Raw genomic sequence first — 22411 nt, 5'->3', positions numbered from 1 at the left:
TGTTGCTGCACTATAGTTCCCATGATCCCTGCACGCTGGCTATGCTTGCTGGGGCTGCTGGGACTTGACGTTCAGCAGCGTCTGGAGAGCCAAAGGTTCCCCACACCTACTTTACTGTGTAAAAGCTTTCCTTGAAATGTTTTAAAGATGCTTGGGGACCTACATCTCTGTCTGGCTGTTGAGACGGGGGCAGATAACAAAAGCAATGGGTGTGAAAAGCAAAAAAGGAGTTGTCAGTATTTAATCATATCTTGCTCTCTCTTTTTAATCCTCTGCCCATTGCAGGATACTTGTCATGTTGCCGTTTTGTGGATGATAATCAAATTGTTACCAGCTCTGGAGACACCACTTGGTAAGGAATTAATATAGAGGTGGGCTTCTGTGCTAAACAAAATTAGGGAGAGTTCTTTCTCTAGTGTATTGGGGTGAGTCCTTTTGCACAGTACCATGTTTTGGTTGGTATACCAGGAGGTAACTGTTGCATTATGCACTCTCTGAGTGGCATCTTAGGCTTGATCTACACATGTTGTAAAATGAGGTGAATTTTCCCCTTCAGGCTGCAAAGTTTGAGAGAAATGTGTTTTGAATACTCCTGGTAAATGGAAAATGAGCACCAAAGGGAGAGGTTCTAGCCCTTGTTCACGGCTTTCCTGGCGTTCTATTAGTGGGGAAATTTAATCGGCATAAATCTTTAAGGTTTGCCAGTCTGACGCCAGGAGAACTTAACCTCACAAACATACCTTTCCGTCCCAAGAACTTTATTCTTAAACAAGTCTGCATGTTTGAATGAAGCATGCACATTAAAGTTAGAGGAAATAGACTGTCAGAAAACTGCATCGGTGTATGGAATAAAACAAGTCTTAAACACTACCACATTAACTTTTGTGGACTGGAGTCAACTTCATCAGATGCAGGCAAATGTGTATCTTTTTACCTGCATGCCCTTTCCTTTGAGAAATAGACCTCCAACCACAGAGAAAACAAGCATCCCATATAGAAAAAGTCTACTGTCTTGTGTGTGGTTCCCCCCCCCCCCATTGGATCTTGACAAATACTTCAGTCTCAAAGGCGGCAGATTCACTGTTAGTTTTAATTGTAAGCAACTGCAGATCTTCATTTTGCCCCTCAGCCTGTTCTGCTTTTACCTGCGAATGTCTGTGTACCTCGGTGTCCATGAGACTGAGACGTTTTTGACGGCAGTATTGCCCCTCTCATGAACTTGGGGCTGGCTCTCACAGAGGTGAGCAGCCTGTATCTGCACTGTAGCGTTTCAGCCTGCAAGTGGGAGCTCGGGTAAATTCTGTGTCCTTCCATAAATAACTAAATAAATCGCTGCACGTAGAAAGTGAGCATGTCAGCGAAAGAACAAGCGTCGTTCTTCTCCCTCCTGTGCTGATCTTGTTTGTGAAGGAATTTTTTCACTTGCAATCTGATATACCACATGTGCAGGCTTACCACTTCAGTGCAAACAAGGCCTAGATGAGTCACTATCTTGGGCAAGTCGCAGTCTCTCAGCTTGTTCTCTCTCCCACACGTGTGCAAGGTAGAATCTTGTTTTCTAGTGCTGCTTTTCTTTACTGGATTTTTATAAGGATCGCTGAGTTTATACGTTGTGTTTGAAATTGGAACGTTCGAAAGCAGAGGTCCCCAAACTGGTCCACGAGCTTCATCCAGGTGGTCCTTGGCATGGCCTCGTTAAATATTCATATTTGTTTTTTATCTGTATTGTATTGCATCTTTTATTATATTACCATTGGATTTCTGTGGAATGTTAATTGTAATACAAGAAAGGAAAGCAATAGAAATACAATTAAAATCCGTACAGCATCTAGCACAGCGCATTACAATTGCTACGACAGACCGAAAAAAACATTAAGCGGCCCTCCAAGACTGCCAATAACTTTCAAATGGCCGGTGGGAAAAAAATGCTTGGGAACCACTTCTGTAAAGCATTATATATAAATGTCAAGTTGTTTTCCTATGATGATCGCCTTCTCATATTTGGTCCTCCTTAAACCCTTTCTCTGCCAGCGCCCTTTGGGACATAGAAACAGGCCAGCAAACAACCACATTTACTGGTCATACTGGAGACGTCATGAGCCTGTCCCTTGCTCCTGATTCTAAGTGTTTTGTCTCCGGCGCCTGCGATGCCTCCGCAAAGCTGTGGGATGTCCGAGAAGGGATGTGCCGGCAAACCTTCACCGGCCATGAATCAGACATCAATGCCATCTGTGTAAGTAAGACCTTTGAGGGGAGGAGAAGAACGTAGTTGTCTTCTGCATAGCAGGTCCTGGCAGTTAGTATGGAGATCTTCCTAGTAAAGTATTTTTATTTCCTAAAACACTATTCTACAACAATTTGTCACTAAACAATTATTGTATTCCTTATTTCCATATCAAAAAAGGTACATATTTACCTGTTCCTGATGTGGGGAACCTTTGGCCCTCCAAATGTTGCTAAACTACAACTCTTGTCATCCCTAGTCATTGGCTGATGGGAGTTGTAGTTCAGCAACACCCGGAGGGCCAAAGGTTCCCCCTTCCTGCCTTATTCCTATTACGTTAAATTTCTTCTGTAAATGAAACTCAGTCCAAGTATTTACATTTATCTGCCTATTATTCTAATACTAGAAAACCATGGAGATCTTCTTGGTGGAACATGCAACAGCTTCCAAGCTGCTGTTGAAAAGCCTCTTGCAGGCTAGGCCATCTTTCCCGTGTGTTACATATCCTTGTTTCTCTTATATCCCTCAAGTTCTTCCCAAATGGCAACGCTTTTGCCACAGGCTCTGACGATGCCACGTGCCGGCTCTTTGATCTCCGTGCCGACCAGGAGCTTATGGTTTATTCCCACGACAATATCATTTGTGGCATCACCTCTGTAGCTTTCTCCAAGAGCGGACGCCTCCTCCTAGCTGGCTATGATGACTTCAACTGCAACGTGTGGGACACGCTCAAAGCAGACAGAGCAGGTAAGCTTTTTGATCTCTTGGGAATAAAAATAGGGACTGAGGAAGAAAGTGTGCTTGTGGGCATGGTGCCTGAATGAAGGAGGATGAAATAATTAGCAAGATGGGGAAGAAAGAATAGACAACAATGCTCAGATTATGGGGGGTGGGGAGGGGCAGCTCGGTTAAATCCACCCCCCCCCAGTCTCTGACTCTCCCCAATTTTAGGTTGAACACACTCACACCAGGAATTTGATTGCTAACCACGTGTACAATAGGTTAGAGAAGTCATGGCAGTGTTCAGCGAGCCTGGGAGCCAAGCTGCACAGCCAGCAAAATATATAGTGCAAATCTTGCTGGACTACACCATGTCAGAGGTCAGCTGCAGGTGTCTGAATAAAACCATATTGTATGTAGACTTGTCTGTTCAGGATAGGTAATGGTCCAAAGAAAATACGAGAATAAATTCTACAAAACAGTCACCTGGAGCCCATGTTCACTGCTGACCACTTATTGCGGTACAGATTTTTTTAAAGCTTTACATTCCTTCCAAATGCAGCACTTAGGACTGATCCCACACATTTCCATGCGTGGGCTTAACTTGCATACTTGTTTAAAGTGGTAGAAGGGAGCAAGGAAAGAAGGGGTGTTGACCAGAAAAGGGGGTGGGGACCCACATTTGTGGACCTGGGAGGGTGAGCGCAGCAAAGAATCTGACCAGTCTCTACATTTCTAAAGTTACTCTGCATCCACGAAGACGAGAAGCGTTCTTTTAAAGGACTTACTCTCAGGAAATAAAATGTACAGCACCTCATAGTGCACAATTGTTAAGCGCTGCAGCGCTCCAGCACTGGGAGAGTGGACGGCGGTGGCGGCGGCGGCAAAGGGTCACATTCTTCTTGGCCATGCACTCTTAGATGGAATTGCCCACTATTCTTTTATTAAAGGGTGTGTTCCATAATGTGCCAAAGAAATGGAAGTGGCTCACTAGAGATCCCAAGGACGACCACCTGTGTACTATTAATGTGTTGGTATTTCTTGCTGCTGATTGAGGTGAAGAGTTGACAATTATACTGCATAGAAAGTGCTACTACTGATTGTTATTCCTCTGGGCATTCATACTTTGGTTTGGGGGGGGGTGTTTTTTGTTTTGGTAAGGTAGCAGTGAGCCAGTGTGGTGTAGTAGTTAAGAGTGTTGGACTATGACCCGGGAGGCCAGGGTTCGAATCCCCGCACAGCCACAAAGCTCACTGGGTGACCTTGAGCCAGTCACCGCCTCTCAGCCTCAGAGGAAGGCAGTGGTAAACCCCCTCTGAATACCGCTTACCGTGAAAACCCTCTTAGGGTCGCCATGAGTCGGGCTCGACCTGAAGGCAGTCCATTTCCATTTTCAAGGTAGCAGTAATACTCAAGTAACAATTTGTAAGCTGCAGATTTTTATTAACTTAAAATTCTGTGCTCAGCGAAACACTCCCTCTCTGCCTAGAATCTTATTTTATGTGCTTACCCTTAAAGTTAAAGATTGCGTTCAAAAGGCCCACTGTTCATCTACTTAACTTGGCACTTTTTTCTTTCATTTACAAAACTTAATGATGGAGGAGCCGTTGTTTATCTGAGGTGCCAGCACTTGTCTGTCTTGAGACATCTGCCCAATTTGTTACTGTTCCAACAAGAGAACAAATAAGAAGAAGAGCTAAGGATTCACAAAAAACACTGATGGACCTGTAGTATTTTTATGAGGTCTGGAGTAAGGGGAGGATCCTCCGTGGCGCAGAGTGATAAGCGGCGGCAACGCAGCCGAAGCTCTGCTCACGGCCGGAGTTCGATTCCAACAGAAGGAGGAAGTCGAATCTCCGGTAAAAGGGGTCGAGGTCCACTCAGCCTTCCATCCATCCGTGGCTGGTAAAATGAGTACCCGGCATACGCTGGGGGGTAAAGAAAGGCCGGGGACGGAACTGGCAATCCCACCCCATCTATACGGTCTGCCTAGTAAACGTCGCAAGACGTCACCCTAAGAGTCGGAAACGACTGGCACTACAAGTGCGGGGACACCTTTACCTTTAGATAGATAGATAGATAGATAGATAGATAGATAGATAGATAGATAGATAGATAGATAGATAGATAGATAGATAGATAGATCCTTCATGGCGCAGAGTGGTAAGCGGCGGTAACGCAGCCGAAGCTCTGCTCACGGCCGGAGTTCGATTCCAACAGAAGGAGGAAGTCGAATCTCCGGTAAAAGGGGTCGAGGTCCACTCAGCCTTCCATCCATCCGTGGTTGGTAAAATGAGTACCCGGCATACGCTGGGGGGTAAAGAAAGGCCGGGGACGGAACTGGCCATCCCACCCCATCTATACGGTCTGCCTAGTCAACGTCGCAAGACGTCACCCTAAGAGTCGGAAACGACTGGCACTATAAGTGCGGGGACACCTTTACCTTTAGAGTAAGGGGGGAGGGAACCTGTAGCCCTCCAGATGATGTTGGATGATGGTGGTAACGAGGATGCAGCATTGCCTTCCGCACAGCGTCTCAAGGCAATGTGCAAGACACAATAAAACAGCTATGAACCCGGTTAAAAACAAAACAGATAACAGCAGCTATATGTCTTTTTTTTAAAAAAAAATATGATACCAAGTAGGCACTCATGGCAGAGACGTCTTCATCTAGCCAGGAAAGCCCATTGGAACAAAAATGTTTTCAATTGTTTCTGGAAGGTGCAGAGAGTGGGCCTGTTGTACAGCAGGGCGCTGCTTTTCGGCGTTCCACTAATACGGCGGCTTTCAGTTAGAGTACGGCGCTTGTTCTGCTTTTTTGGCATTTTTGGGGCGTTGGGCGCCATTTTATTAACGGCGTTCTGCTTTTCGGCAGGGGTCTGGAACAGAACCGGCTGTGTGAGTGGGGCCCTGCTGTATCTTGATATGAGTACTGTTCCACAGAACAGGAGCAGCTGTACTGAGAGCCCTATTCTGGGTTGCTGTGGAGCAGGCTTGTGGGGCCCTTTGGGACTTGCAAGAGAAGCTCTCCCACAGTGACCTGCTCGGGGAAGGGCTGTACCTCCATGGTAGAGTATCTGCCTCTCAGGCAGAAGATCCTGAGTTCAATCCAGGGCATCTCCAGGTAGGACTGGGGAAACGTCCTGTCTGAAAATCCTGGAGAGCTTCTGCCACTCAGTACCGAGCTGGATGGCATGAAGGTCTGAATCAGTATAAGGCAGCTTCCTGTGTTGCTTTCACTGGGCATATAAAGGATAAGACATTCTCTCCAGTAGCCTGCAGGGGGTAGCTGTACAGGGCCTTATATGTTTGCCCCCAAATCTTGAACTTGGCCAGGTAGGAGATTGGCAACCAGTGCAAATCCTGCAAGGGAGGTGTTATACGCTGGCACTACTTTGCCCCCGCAAGTGACCTGCCCACTGCGTTCTGCACCAGCTGTAACCTCCGGACCAACTTCAAGGATATCCCCACATACAGCTCCCAGCGCTCCTGACCATTACCCTTGCTGGCTGGGGCTGGGGGAGTTGGTGTCCCACAACATCTGGAGGGCCACAGGTTCCCCATCCCTGGCCTGGAGAGAGAGGGAAGCAGATTAAGTCTTAAGAGAACCTGGATTTAAAAGAAAGCTGACTCTCACTGCTCTACATCATGACAGGGAAGCCCTTCCAGTAATTCATCCCTTCTGTTTCTTTGGTTTCTTGAGCGGGCTTGTTAGCTTACTTGTGTCAGCTGATACTGTATATTCCTCCTTCATTTAGTCATAGACACCCCTTTCATTTTTACAGCATCTGCACAAGAATAGCTCCCTGACATGTAATTTGGACTCTCTTCCTATGCGGCAGTATAAATTTTCCAGGATGCCATCGGCCGCCTGTGTTTCTGGGCTTTGGCTGCACCTCCGAATGTGTTGGGTTCTTATTGCTTGAAGCTCAGATGCTGCTGACTCAGATTGGAGGCTTCCTCGATGTTGTTGTAGCTCTAATGGATTTTTGAGATGAGCAATATTAAGCATTGCACTATGCATATTTTATAGTTCATAGTCACGCTTTCTAAAAATTGGCGTAAGTTTGGTAAAACAGTGGCTTCATATGCTTAGCTAAGGCTTGCTGCCTGAGCTGATTTTCTTAAAGATATTCTTCAGAGCTGCCCTTTTTATGCCATGTGCAGTCAGCTTTGTTTCCTGGGTCTTTAGTGTGACAGCCTGCTGGAACCTTGCTCATTTGTTCACTGGGTTGCTTTAGCTGAAAGCTCCACACCAGCTCTGATGTGCCCACAGAATTGAGTTCATGTGTACAGGAGGCTCTCCCGTTAATTTCACAGCACGGGCAGCTCTCCATGGGCAAGAGAAGATGCTTGTCCAAAGCTTTCTAACTCAAGTTAACAGACACACTTGTACATCTGGGGACATTAAGTTGCATTTAGACCTATTGAAATGAATGGCTGTGACTAACTTGGACTGCCTTCAAGTCGCTCCCGACTTATGGCGACCCTATGAATAGGGTTTTCATGGTATGCAGTATTCAGAGGGGGTTTACCATTGCCTTCCTCTGAGGCTGAGAGGCAGTGACTGGCCCAAGGTCACCCAGTGAGCTTCATGGCTGTGTGGGGATTCGAACCCTGGCCTCCCAAGTCATAGTCCAACACCTTAACCCAGCCTTTCCCAACCAGTGTGCCTCCAGATGTTGTTGGGCCACAACTCCCATCTTTCCTGACCATTGGCAATGCTGGCTGAGGCTGATGGGAGTTGTGGTCCAACAACATCTGGAGGCACACTGGTTGGGAAAGGCTGCCTTAACCATTGCACTGACTAACCTAGGTGCACTAATTTCAGTGGGTCTACTCATGAGTAGAACTTAGTTGGCAACAAACCATTGTCACGTTCACAAGGGGACTGGAGCTGTTGTGTGCATCTGATGAAAATGGGGGATATCTGCATAACTCCCATTGGGAGTTGCCGTCTCCCAATTGCCAAAGAAAAACTTTAAAAGCTGAAGAAGCCCAGAGTCTGGTTATGTGATGATATCTTTGCATAATTCTCATAGCAGTGATTGTTATAACCTGTAGAATCTGAAACTGTTTATGCTTTTGTATCTTTTCACTTCCTAGGTGTCCTAGCTGGCCATGATAACCGTGTCAGTTGCTTAGGTGTAACTGATGATGGCATGGCGGTGGCAACAGGATCATGGGATAGCTTCCTCAAGATATGGAACTAAAGTCTGTAAAAAGGTAAAGGTGTTCCCGCACTTGTAGTGCGAGTTGTTTTCGACTCTTAGGGTGACATCTTGCGACGTTTACAAGGCAGACCGTATATATGGGGTGGGATTGCCAGTTCCTTCCCCAGCCTTTCTTTACCCCCAGCATATGCCGGGTACTCATTTTACCGACCACGGATGGATGGAAGGCTGAGTGGACCTCGACCCCTTTTACCGGACATTCAGCTTCCTCCTTCCGTTGGAATCGAACTCCGGCCGTGAGCAGAGCTTTTGGCTGCATTACCGCTGCTTACCACTCTGCGCCACGGTACCTTTAAAAAAAAAAAAGTGGTTTGGAGGGGTCGACATGCTCATACGCAGCAACCTTTTTATTGCGGTCAACCAACCATTAAAGAATATACAACTGTATAAATACATAATTACAAAATCAAAAGAGCAAACGTGAAGATTAAGAGCTAGCGATCATTGAATGTCTGAGAGATATTACTACATTCAGGAAAAATTGCTACCTGCTCAGTAATGAAGATATTAGACACACACCCCAGGAAAATACTCAAAAGAGTCTCTAAGGATCGACCGGGATGCTTGCTCATACACACATACATCCCATGAAAAACAGAGCTTTCTCACCAGTGAGTTTATAGTTTTACTTATTTATAGGGGTGTGTATAAACCACCATCTCCTAAGAAAAATATTGTGGCATACAGTAAAATGGTTAAAACATCATGGAATGTATAAAAACATTCCCACAATGCCCTGGCATGGCCATATATTGGGGGCCTTGTAAGAAACTGAAGTGGTGGCTAGATGCAGCTGTCTGGTGGCCCAGGAAAGGGTTTTGCCAGGGCATTGGAGCCCCAGCAGCTGCCCAGGTGCTAATCCCAGCTCTGGGCCAAACACATAGAAATAGGTGTGTGTGTGTTCCTTAGTCCACTGAAAGTAATAATTGGTAACTGAGAAGGAGAGCCGACCTGGGGAATCAACACCGCTTAATTTTGACTGGCCATATTACTGTAGGCCTTTCCCACTTAAATGAGGAGTATAAAGCATGCCTCTTGTGTAATTTGTTTCAGCTGAGGAAATTCAATTCCTACTTTTATGTACAGTCTTGAGCTTCGGTCTGGGCTTGGAAACGAATGGCTTCTTCTCAAGAGCAGGCCTCCATAGGTTCCATTCATTTCTGTAGAGGACAGGAGATCGCATAGAGCGTGCCCTGCATCTGCTGAGGGTGGCTAGAGCAGAGGTGTATCAAAAGAAGTTGCACCCTAACACATGGCTTCTCTACAAGCTAACCTTTTCGAAAAGGGAAAATTCCGCAAGTGTGCAGAGGCTTTTTGAGCCATGATTCATTTGCTTGTGACAGCAACCTTGAGTCATACCCTTGTCTTGCAAAGGATACATGTGTTTCCAGTCATGTCTCCAGTCATGGTCCTTGGCTGAGATATAAAATACATGCATGTCTGCATGCTTGCTCCATGCTGCTTGTGTGTCCTTTCAGCCAGTCTTTGTCATTGGGCATGTCTGGGCTACAGCCAGTGAGTGGGACTGGGAAATCCAACCACATAAAATCAACAGTGGCAGAGGGGGCAGAAGGAGGGAGAGAATTTGTCGTGGGGGATGGTGGTTTTAATGGCATCCCTGCGGCAGGTGCTAACTTGCAGACTAACCATCTCTCTGGGCTTGCATGACTTGGGTGTGTGGTTCACAGAGCATGAGGCTATCATTGGCTTACAAATTGTGATGGCCATATATTACCTCCAGGGTACAGTGGAGAGTGCTGTTGAACTGATGTCCTACTTCTGGGCTTCCCAGAGGTATCTGCTCTTGGCTCTGTGGGAAACAGAATGCGGGACTAGCTGTCTTTTGTCTTATCTGGCAGGTCTCTTACATGTATATATGCAAGGCTGATTACCTTGAACTGGCTTCTTTTACCTCCCTTCTCACACACCGTCAGGTGCGGGAGCTATGTGCAGCAGCAGGCTAACGTCCGCGCAAGGGTTTAATATGGGGCAGCTAATACAGATTGAACTTCCTTGTTAGGGGAAAGTCTCTCTTAGCATGCTGTGTTGGTGGTTGAGAGTGTTCCAGTGTAAAGAATTGTGTCAAATTACATACAGTCTTGAAACTATACGCAATGAATAGGGTAAAAGATTTACTACCTGGAAAGAAGTTAGAAAGTTCAAAGCAGACTGTCTTTCCTTGGTACAGGCTTGCCTTAAAATTAATTGGGGGAGAGGGGAAAGCATGAGCATTAGAAGATGTTGATGACAATCATTAACTTCAACTTTTTGTGTTTGTTCCGTGTCAGAATAGCAGTGGACTCCACGCTGACTGGAAGACTTTTCCAACGGTTGAAAATTTAAAATAATGTATCCAATCCAACTATACTAACTTGGACACCCCTTCGCCTCCCCTCCTACCCAGCCACCAAAGGGCAAGATCTTTCACGTCTCCTACTGCTGAAATGAAGAGCACAATTATCTTTAAAAGAAGAATTTCTGTGGTTATATACAAAATAGCAAAAAGAAGTAAAATTGTGCATTCCTTTTGGGACCACTTTTCGTCTAGAAAACTAAAGAGGAAAAAAAAACACTCTTTGTGTAAGCATGCCCAGACAAAACAAGAGAAACAAAACCATTGTGAAGCAGACAACTTTTAACTTTCACTGTAGTTTAACGATTGCAGCCCATTGATCTGGTTATACTGACTTTATGAGTTGGGCTGGGAGGGCCTTGTTTTATCTCACTTTCAAACTTTGAAGTCGTGTTTGTAGCAGGGTTGATATCTACTTTCCATCTTTCCATTTTATTTTCTTTCATGCAATTTGATTTTTATGGTAAATTGTTGAGCCGAGACAAGACAAGGGAGTCCAAACCCAGATGTTTCTGGGGTTGTTAATGCTGTAAATTTAGTCCCTGAATTCTTTTTTTATAATTATTATTATTTCTGTCTCAGTGTCACAAATTGTTGCACAAATATTGCATATATAGGATAATGTTAAGCAGTAAGATAACCAAGCACACGCTGTACATGGTATTGAATGTTTGTTTTTTTTAAAAAAATCTTTCACCTTTTATGGGTAACAGAATGCAAACTCTAGTTTTTTCCACCCCACCGAAATGTGTTATTCTTTTATTCTGTCATAGTTTGGATTTCTAATGCCCAATGAGAGGGCATTTCATAGCCTAACACTACCCCATAATCTCAGCAAAACAAACAAGATTTTGTGGATTTGGGTTTTTCTGTGGGGGTGGGGGGTGCTGGAAAGAGAAACCTGTTCAGCGCTTGGCTGTTCCATCAATTCTTTGTGTATGAAACAATGTACAAATTAATGTTTTTGGAAATAATGATCTTAAAAACTTTCTGAGTTAAACAAGAACAATGGAAAGAGAAAATTCGTTTTGGTTTGCCATATTGGGTTGGATTACTCTTTAGAATCGCATGCTGTAGAAATGCTCACGTACATATGAGACTGATGTGTCCTTATATGTGTTTTCTTTCAAGAAATAACCTGTTTTTTTAAGATGTAACCATTGCTGATCTCCTCATTTACTGTCGCTACTCTGTGCATTTAAAAAAATCTATGAGAAGTACCGAGCTATGCACATCCTGGAGTAGTGTGATAAATCACTATTCTTAATTTGAAAGAAAGAAAAACACTTGTTTAAACAATCACTGTAGATTTGATTCTGAGGTGGGGACGAGGGGAATAATACTCTCTTAAATTCCTAATAGCCTGTCGTCAAGTAGCCCTTTTTATCAGATTAGGTGGTGATGGTGGCTTTTTGTTTTTTCCTAACAAGAAACCTTTTCTGGCTTTGTGTTTTCAAAATGAAAGGGAGGGGGGAGAAAGGTTAAATACCATTTTTGAGCAGGAAATTGCTTTGTCAAATGTTGAGCCTCTCTTTCATTGTACGGGAATTTTTTTCCCCTCCCCTTGTTGCAGCAATGACTTTTATCCATTTTAGGGTGTGTGTCCCCACAGCAACATTCTGTACAAAATGTGCTGTAATTGTGTGGTGTTAGGCTTGGATTTGGCATTTCAAAAGAGAGAGAGAGAGAAACACCCCTCTTCCCCATTCTCCATCCACCCCTCCCATGGAACTATTCTCAGTAGAGCTTTCTCCACACCCCCTTGTATCCTTCACCTTTTGTATTTAATTTTAAAGTCTGTACTTCAAGAAAGCTGGATGCAAGATAGATACTATATTAAAATGTACTGTTATTTAAGATGTAATAAAGCAGTTTGAGATGAGCTGTCTTTGACCACTTGTTTCCCTCACCGAAGTTACAGCTGAAGCTGCAGTGGTTCCAAGCCAGTATTCTTTTTTAATTTATAAAAAGGAAAAAAAAACCTTAATATTTCACTGTGCCTGGCACCAGGAGTCAGTTGGGATGGATGGGTGCCAGGGCCCCTAAGACCTTCGGAGAAAGCAGGAACCTGCTTCCCTTCCCCTTGGTGCCACTAGTGTTTTGTTCCTTGCAGCCAACATTGAATGCCTCCCGCTCTCCTCACCGTTCTTCTCGGACACCTGCTCAGATGTGATCCGCAAAATGAGTGTCGTACTGTGTACCTTGTTAAAACTATTGTGCGCGTGTTGCCCTTGTGGAATAGGGTGCCCCATCCGAACAGAGATGAGGATAACAGAAAAGCTTTGCCGAAATAGGCCCCCTGCCATTTCGAAGTGGGAAGCATTATTGGTAGGTTTGGCTTGGCTTTGAGGAGCGACAGATGAGGGGAAAGGGCTGGGGAGGGAGACTGAAAAGTTAGAACGTATTGAGGAGTAACTGATCCTTGCTCAGTGGCTTTGCATATGTGTCTTATTGGAAATTGGAGTTCCATAAGGAGGTAAAACGGGCCTTCAATTACTATGATTTGGGTTTTGACTGCATTTAAGTGAACCTGATGTATCAATAACAATCCTGTCAATTTGAACGTATGACTGCCCCCTTTTTTTTAATGAATGGAAGGAGACAGGCCACCTCCCAGGAAATGTATGTTGAGACAGTAAGCAATTCCTGCTTGCCAGAAGGTTGGAGTGGGGGGCAGGGTAGGTCAGCTTGTCTCCAGTTGCCAGATCTGTGGGCTTCTAATATCAGACCATCAAACTGCTTCTTACAGCATGCTTCCGTGTCAGCTTGTACTCTCATTCACACACGCACTTATCCATCATCTTGCATTCTAAATGCAATTCACTTGTCTGTATAGGTGCACAGTACAACTCTGGCTGTAGCCACACCCACTGGGATTAATGGACTTCAACTAGCTATGCCTGTTAATTTCAATGGGTCCACTCTGTGGAGGACTAATGTTGGATACAACCCATTGTCATTTACAATCCCTGCAGAAGCTAAGAAAACGTGCTAGCTAAATGAGAGCTTTTCTGCACTTGATCTACAACCAATGAAATTGTTGCCCCATGGATCTACGTCCTCAACACTGTGGTTTTCCTCTAATGGATTGGAAGCTACATGGGGCTCCACACTCTGACCTTATTTGGAGTATGGTGTACATTTCTAGTTGCCTCACCTATATACTGCGGAGTTGGAGAAGGTTCAGAAAAGGGCAACCAAAAATGATCAAGGAGCTGGAGAAACTCCTCTATTAGGAAAGGTTGCAGCATTCGGAGCTTTTCACTTTAGAGAAAAGGCGAGTTAAGAGGGGACATGATGGAGATGGATTAAATTATGCAGTGCGGAGAAAGGACAAAAGTTTTGCTCCTTGTAACAAGAATTTATGGATCTCAGTGAAGCCAAATGTTGGCAGATTGAGGATAGACAAAAGGAAATACTTCATGTAGCTCATAATCAAAACTGTGGAATTCGCCTCCACAGGAGACTGTGATGGCCACCAACTTGGCTGACTTCGAAAGAGGATTAGACAAATTCATGGAGGAGGGGGCCATCAGTGGCTACTAGCCAGGATGGCTATGCTGTTGTCTCCATGGTTGGAGGCAGCCTGCTTCTGAATACGTGTCGTTGGAAACTGTGGAAGGGGAGAGTGCCCTTGTGCTCAAATTTTACTTGCGGGCTTCCTATGGGCATCTGGTTGGCCATTGTGAGAACAGGATGCTGGACTAGATGGGCCACTGGCCTGATCCAGCAGGGCTCTCCTTAGGTTCTTATGCAGATTGGAGTCAGGGCGCACATAACCCAAATTGATTTTTTAGGGAAATAGAGTGAGTGTATAGCTACACGTTTATTATTCTTACTATTATTTAATTACTTTAATTATTTAATTAGTTAATTGCTGTAAACCACCCAGAGAGCTTCGGCTATGGGGCGGTATATAAATGTAATAAATAAATATTACCCATCAGTTCTTTGCTAGTTTAACTGTCGTGACTCTTCCCCTCCCCCCCCGCAAAAAAATACTGGGAACTGTAGTTTGGGGAGATGTGCTAATACAGTAGGGCCCCACTCATACGGCGGGTTATGTTCCAGACCCCCGCTGAAAAGTGAAACCCGCTGAAAAGCAGAACTCATTGAATGGAACGGCATGCAACGCCTGAAAACAACCATAAAAGCGGACGTATGAGTGGGGCTTTAGTCTAATTGCATCTAATTGAGACGGCTGCATTAGCGAAGCGCCATAAAGCGGGGAGCTAGTGTAATTATTTGATGAAGATCTTTCACCATTCCACGTCCATTGGAAGTCTAGGGTTGTATCCAACCAAAATGAGTAAACCCATTACAATTAATGGGTCTGCTTTAAATAGGACCACCCCTGGGTGCAGCCTATAATTCCCTAGGAGGAGAGAGAAAAATAGTTAAAACCTACTATGTAGACTTTATTTATTTGCAAAGATTTCTATGCTGCCAACGTGAAGGGAAAAAAATACCATGGGGTGAACCAGCATAAGAAGAAAACAAAAATTAGAATCAGAAAACAAGTACAAAATACGCTACGCCTTCGAAGAAGGAAAAGGAAAGGGCATATGCTTTTTCGTTTTAATTGCCGATTGGAGTTAAAGGTGCATCAGAGTGGAAAGTCACTCGTATCATTGCATGAGTGGTTTGGACTTGTGGGGAAGCTGGCTGTTTCTGTAGTACAGGGGCGTGGGACCTCAGGCCTTCGCCATCCTCACTTTGCATCCTCAAGAGTGTGTTTGCTTGGCTGAAATGTGTCGAGCTCTAATATGGCCTCTTGCTTACTTGGATGGATGCGAGACAGAGGTGCGTGTAGAACCTAGCCAGAAGGTTGCCCAGAAGGGAATGAGGCCCTTGAAGGCTGAGGGTTGTATCCTATTAAGTCCTCCGCATAGTAGCCTTAAGTAGAGCTAAGTTAGTCATCCCCGTTAATTTCAGTGGGTTTTCTCTAAGTAGGATGAATGTTGGATACAACCCTTGGCAAGCTGACTTGAAATGTGTGCACACATGTCATCTTATGTGTTAAAACATGAATAAAATAGCAAAAAACACTTTTTTTTAACTTACACGTTGCAAACTTGAAAAGGAGTTTAGCCTTAAAAATATTGCACTGAAGATCCAAAGTGGCGGAGCTTTTGCTGATGTTGTTAGGTGGTTTCAAAACAAAAGCCACCGCTCCTTTCCTTTATTATTCATAAGCCATTTGCTTTCGATTAGTGCCACCTGACATAGTTGACCCTAGAAGGCGATTACCTGGGGAGATGCAAGTGGAGAGCAAAGAATCTGTTTAATGCAACAAATCCGTAAATGGCACCATCTGCCCGGGAGCACGTAGGCTGCATCTTGAAAATGATGGGCTCAACCCGCCCACATCTACGCGGCTTGCCTCCTTTTCAGTGTTGGTAGATGTTAATAATTGCACCTTCAGAAAAGCCATGCATCTGCCTGGCTTGGAGTTGAGGCACCTGCTTTGTATGCAGAAGTAAACTCAATCCCCGTCAGGGAGCAGCTGAGACCCTTAATAGAGGCCGGCCCATTTGGGCAAATGGGACAGTGCCCCACAACCTCAGCCTGACGTCAGCTGCCCCCCCCACCTTGCCTGCATTATGGCCAGTCCAGGGCGTGGCCCTGGCTGTCAAATTCCTCCACCTCTTTAATCTCTGTGTTGCTCTTGTAGGACTCTTGTAGTGGGGGAGAGGGCAGGGACAAAATTAGAATGAGTTGGCTCCGCCTGTAGTGGGTTCTGGCTCCGCCTACTGATTGGACTCCCTGCGTTGCGCCCCACCAGTCTCACCACTGGAAGGTTGCTGCCAGTCTAAAACAGACAATATTAGATAGACAATGCATGGGATAGGCACCGTGCATGTAACCTACGAAAAAGACCATGCTTTAAATAATCTAACAAGGAAGCTGTCGAAAGGCGAATGTGCAACTCACTAACTGGCATTCAAATCAAGCCATATATCCAGAATTGATAATATTCCAAATTTTGTTGCTGTTTTCCAGTCGGGTTGTTTCTCTCTTTCCTCCCCCCTGCTCTACCCCTCCCCACAGAGAAATCAATCATTCTGGAAACCAATTAAGGAACTGTGGTGAACTTGGAGATGAGCATGAATAAGAAAACACATATTTCCATATTAAAGAGGGGTGACTCAGGCCAGCAAAACACCAGGCACATGAAGGCTCTTTCTCTCTGGAGGTCTGCCAGGTGTGCTTTGATGCTGAGCTTTGAGCTTTGATTCCCCCAGAGGGGCTACAGAAGCAACCTCCTGACCCCCCCCCCAAAAAAAGCTGCAAAGGTTGCAGCCGAGAGGACGCATCCGGTTTCTTGAAGGATATCCTGGACCCCAAATTATGAACAGCAAGCCAGGCGAAGGAAACGGCATCCAAAAGCTTTTTGTCAATGCAGTTTGTGTGATGAAAACTTGGTGATGGATCCCACTAGCTTCTACTCAAGAGTAGACCCATTGAAACTGATGGACCTAAGTTAGCTAGGTCTACTCTGAGTCGAACTAACACTGGCTACAACCTTCCCTATTTTATGTTGGGTTGCCGCCAATGCTAGTCCTATGCAGAATAGACCTGTTGAAATGAATTGACCCATCGACATGGCTAATTTTGGTTCATTAAGTTCAATGGATCTACTCTGAGTAGGATTTCGTTAGAAGCTGGGTAAATGCGTTTATTTCATCTTGTTTCTTTTGTTTTTTTTCCTGAAGGTTAAGGACAGAAAATGGTATTTTAAAACAAGAATAAATAACTCTGTTAATAAACCTGTTGGGGAGCCAAAGTTCAATGGACAACAAGGTCCCCAACTTAGAACAGTCTACGTTATCATTATTATTCATTACATTTATATACTACCCCATAGCAGAAGCTCTCTGGGCAGTTTACAACAATTAAAAACATTAAAAACAAACAAATTTAAAAAACACATTTTAAAAAAGCAATTTAAAACACATGCTAAAATGCCTGGGAGAAAAAGAAAGTCGTGACCTGGCGCTGAAAATATAACAGTGTTGGTGCCAGGCGACCTCGTCAGGGAGATCATTCCATAATTTGGGGGCCACCACTGAGAAGGCCCTCTCCCTTGTTGCCATCCTCCGAGCTGCCCTGGAGGAGGGCCTTGGATGTTGAGCCTAGTATACATGCATCCCAGGCTCGTTAAAGTAACAAAAGATGGTAGCCCAGTGGCAGAGCATCTGCCTTGCGTGCAGAAGGTCCCAGTTCAATCCCCAATGACTTCTCCAGGAAAAAGCTCCCTGCCTGAATCCCTGCAGAGCTGCTGCTGGTCAGTGTAGACAATCCTGCCTCTGTATAAGGCGGCTTCCTACATTCCTGAAGGAGTGCCAGACCAGCTTCTTCGTGGGCTGTCGTCCCAGGCCAGCATTCTGGGGGGCTTGCTGAGGCCCATGTCACGGCAGGAGCAGGACCCCAGAGCATCCCTGCCCTGGCTTCTCCTTGCCTTGGCCTCACTTCTGTGGGGAGCGGTATGGAGTGGGCCCAGAGGGTGACAGCAAGTGAATGGACGGCAGCAGTGGTGGAAAGGGGGTCGATCCACTCAAGGAGGGAGGGTCACTCAGGGCACCACCCCTGAGCTCACTAAACTCTCGACACTGGCCCCTGCAGCTCGCAAGTGGAATGACGCCTTTGGGTCAGGAAGGGTCTGTGGCAGAGCATCTACTTTTCTTGCAGAAGGTCCCGGGTTCAACCCTCAATGGCATCTCCAGGTAGGGCTGGGCGAGATCCTGCCTGAAACTCTAGAGAGCTGCTGCCGGTCAGTGTAGACGATTCTGAGCTAAATGGACCAGTGGTCTGACTGTGAGAGATTTGGGGAGGCCTCAACCAGGGTGCAGATGAGCCAAAGGAGAGTCCCCCAGTGTTCAGCTGGGTGTCCAGAAGCTGAGCGCAGGAGGAGTCCCTGGCATCCCTCGGAGGGCTGAGGGAGATCCCGGTCAGAAACCCTGGACAGCCGCTGCCAGTCTGCTTAGACAATACTGGGCTAGAAGGACCAATGGTCTGACTCCATATAACACAAGTTCCGATGTTCCTATGGCCAAGGTAAGGGTACATTCTTGCATGCCAAAGGGCCCAGGCACGGCTGGGAAAGGCCCCATGTCTGAAATCCTGGACATCGGCTGTCAGTCAGTGCCGACATCATGGAGCTAGATGGGCCAACGTATAAGGTCAGTATAGATAATATTGAGCTAGATGACACAGACACACACACACAAGTTGCAAAAGGAAAGCAGGAAGGCGATGACATCTCAGTAAGCAGTTTGGAAAAAGCACCAGAGAAATACGAGCGGGCCTCCGTTGCAAAGATGCTCAGGCCAATATTAAACCTGAGAAGGGAGAGACTGAAGGCAGCATTCCGTGCCCTCCATTCAAGTGAAGTGGAAGGACACGGTGTGGGGAGAGTGGCCAGAGGTGGATTTAAATTCCCCTCCTGGGAGCACCTCCCAGCCGTCGCTTGGGTGCAAGCTGAGGTTTCCAGCTCCGTCAGAACCAATGGGCATCAAAAGCAGTGCTGACAGCTGGTCTCGATACATTATTTAGGGGCTCTTTTGTGCTTGAATGTCCCGGCAGCATCGACTCCGAAGCAGGAGTTTTAAGGTCAGAGCACCTCTCCTGGGCAGAGGGGGAGGGACAGCATCGCTCTGCTTCTTGCTCATCCTGAGCTATCCTCAAAACTCTGGGAAATGACGATGATTTGTGGCAGCGTAGGGTGCTCCTGTTCCGTGTGCTGGCCAGCCAGCCATGCCTTCTTCCAAGGTACTCCATTCCGTTTTCAGGAAGGCTGCACTGAGGCCTTAATGGGAGCAAGACGCACAGTGCAATCCTAAACATCTGGATTATAGGTGAAAAAGCAAGACCTGCAAGAAAATCTTGCTGTGTAGAGTGCAGTGTGCCAGCCAATCCCTCTTCCGAGGTACTCCATTCCATTTTCAAGGAGTCTGCACTGAGGTCTTGCTCCCTACAGTTCAATCCTACACATCTGCAAAAATACCTCCTGTGTACCTTTCTAAATGGTGCTTTTATGATGATCACAATCATTTCACATATTCCTGGGACTGTAATTTTTAAAAATTATTTTGAATATTGAACTTTAAACTGTTGTAACCTGCTCTGGGACGTGCTGGTGAAAGACAGGCAATAATAATAATAATAATAATAATAATAATAATAAATTATTATTATTATTATTATTATTATTATGTTGCCTGAATTGTTCTTTTTAGATCCTTGTCTTAGAGCCGCGATTGAGAGAAGCTGTGGGGCCCTCCAGATGTTGATGAACTTCGATTCCATCAGCCCCAGCCAACATCTGGAGGGCCACAGGTCCCCCCCCCCCGCTCTAAAGCTTGCGTGTGACAAAGCAAAGGTTGACCTCCTACCCTGGGGAGGGTGTGTGTGCTCCACTGATCAGTTGCTGTATTCACCCTGCAGAGATCCTGCATGAGTGGCAGGCATTGGAGGGTGTGTAGGTGGGAGGAGTTGACTCCAGCTGGTCAATAGCAAAGGTGTGGGACTTGTGCCTCTCCACACTGTTTTGTGGGTGGAGAGCAAAGGCAAGAGGCAGGACGCGTGTGCCACCTGCTGTCCAGATGGAGCATAGCAGCTAATTAAAAAAAGGTATCTCCTAATTGAAAGGTAACACTTCATGCATTCGATGTTGTCATAGTCAGCCGACTCTAACTCATAAATGCTTGTGGGCTTCCCAGTGGTGCCTGATTGCCCATTGTGGGCACAGAATGCTGGACTAGATGTGCCTCTGGCCTGATCCAGCAGGGCCCTGGGGGTGGGGTTAGGGTGGTCCAGGAGAGGGCCTTCTCTGTGGCAGCCCCCAAGTTGTGGCATTCACTCCCCACAGAGGTGCCTGGCACCTTTGCTGTACAGCTTTTATCATATGCTGAACACGCACCTCTTCACCCTGGCTTTTGACACTTGAGATGTGTATTTTAGGACCCTCTCTAGTTGTGAGTTTAATTTGTTATAATAATTATTTTAATTTGTTATAATAATGTGTTTGATATTGTTGTGACCCGCCCTAGTAAAGGAAAGGTAATAAATTTGATGATGATGATGATGTTCTTTAAATGCTGATGCTGATAAATGTTTATCAGGCTACAGTTTCAACCCCACTTACTTAGGAGTAAGCCCCATTGAATTCAAATAGGACTTACTACTGAGTAAACCAGTGGCTAGTTTTATAAAGTGCTACAAGACTCTTGCTTGCTTTTGCAACATTTGCTACACCATACATTTAAAGCACATGGCTTTCCCCTAAAGCGTCCTGGAAACTGTAGTTTAAGGGTGCTGAGAATTATAGCTGTGTGAAGTGCAAACTACAGTCCCTAAGGTTCTCTGAAGGAAGCCATGTTCTTTGAATGTCCTTTAATGGAATTTATTTAGTAGTTTGATTGTTTGCACTCCATCCTTCAGTTGCAATTGTGACAGAGAGCGGCTTGCAATGTTAAGATTGCAAATAAAATTCTGTACGATTTGTTTTTTAAATTGGAAATAGTATGGCAAAAAAGCTAGAGGTTTTTTTTTTAATGTGGCTTGTGTAAGAATTACACATGGTGTGGAGCAAGTAGATAGAGAGTAGTTTTTCTCCTCTCCTAATACTAGGACCCAGAGTTATCCAACGATGCTGAATGTCGGGAGATTCAGGGCAGACAATCGTAAGTACCACACAGCGCAGAATACCAATTAACTAATTTACAGCAGAATCCGAAGCATGTCTATTCAGACTGTAAGTCCTGTTGAAATCAATGGGGCTTACCCTTAGGTAAGTGAGGTTAGGATTGCATCCTAGATCCACTAGAGGGCATCCTTTGACAGCATTTCTTACACTATACCCAACATATAGATTTGTAAAGAAATAGTTCCAAGAGTGGCGCTCGTGAAACGATTTTGTATTTTTCTTCCATCAATTTCCCCTCAAAACAGAACACCGTGTCTGCAATGAGAAAACTATCTCCCCTGGTAAGATTTGCTTCCCAGCTAATCTTTCTGATACAATGGCATCTTATCGACCAGATCAAACAGTTCTAAAATTCAGCAGAGCTTTTCTCACGTGCACAATTGAATGTGCTTCCTTCAGCAGAACTTGAGGGTTGATTTTAGGACAATTCCATTCCACAATCGTATATGCCCATGAAGATATGTCAGTGCTGAAACCATGGTTCATGTACTGCTGTTTTCCTCTGTCTACAGAGCAAATCACCCCTTAATATCATCATCACCATCAGGGTGTTCAGCTGATTATTATGTGACTTTTCTGCTTGCGGATCAAGATAAGCTGGTGTCAGGAAAGACCACAACATTTCTAGCGACTGTCATCAAAATAAGGGCCACAGCGATGCTTTCCGGGTTTTAAATTGTATGATTTTTAATATACTTGGGCAATTTTATTTCTTTAATGTGCAATCCAACTCGCATTTACACCGGGCTGAGGGGAGTTGGATGTGGCAGATCTCCAGCTGAGCGGCCCCGGACACAGCTGGGCTACACCGGCATATGTCCCTTAGCCCGGCTCAGCTAGCTCAGCCGAGACTGGTGTTAAGTGAAGCTGTTGTTGTTGCTGTTATGTGCCTCCAAGTCGACTATGACTTATAACGACCCCATGAATCAGCGACCTCCAAGAGCATCTGTCGTGAACCACCCTGTTCAGATCTTGTAAGTTCAGGTCTGTGGCTTCCTTGATGGAATCAATCTACCTCTTGTTTGGCCTTCCTCTTTTTCTACTCCCTTCTGTTTTTCCCAGCATTATTGTCTGTTCTAGTGAATCATGTCTTCTCATGTTGTGTCCAAAGTATGATAAGCTCAGTTTCATCATTTTAACTTCTGGTGATAGTTCTGGTTTAATTAGTCCTA

The 22411-nt window shown here is 45.3% G+C and overlaps 1 protein-coding gene across 7 annotated transcripts in view; it reads left to right on the top strand.

The window, feature by feature from the left end:
- The window catches only part of GNB1 (G protein subunit beta 1), a 109719-nt gene extending 97306 nt beyond the window's left edge, over window positions 1-12413 (top strand). For 6 of the 7 annotated variants that reach the window (XM_061601992.1, XM_061601990.1, XM_061601986.1 and 3 more), the window contains 5 exons: window positions 286-352; window positions 2032-2233; window positions 2755-2971; window positions 8051-8170; window positions 10472-12413. In XM_061601992.1, coding sequence (XP_061457976.1) covers window positions 286-352; window positions 2032-2233; window positions 2755-2971; window positions 8051-8157 — 593 coding nt within the window. In that variant the 3' untranslated portion in view covers window positions 8158-8170; window positions 10472-12413. Of the gene's footprint in view, window positions 1-285; window positions 353-2031; window positions 2234-2754; window positions 2972-8050; window positions 8171-10466 lie in introns of all 7 variants that reach the window. The other variant, XM_061601987.1, reaches the window with a different exon arrangement.
- The last annotated feature ends 9998 nt before the right edge of the window (window positions 12414-22411 follow it).

This window comes from Rhineura floridana, chromosome 18 (assembly GCF_030035675.1).
Source record: "Rhineura floridana isolate rRhiFlo1 chromosome 18, rRhiFlo1.hap2, whole genome shotgun sequence".
Taxonomy (NCBI): Eukaryota; Metazoa; Chordata; class Lepidosauria; order Squamata; family Rhineuridae; genus Rhineura; species Rhineura floridana.
Note: the sequence above shows the minus strand (reverse complement) of the source record. Positions and strands in the feature narration are given on the sequence as shown.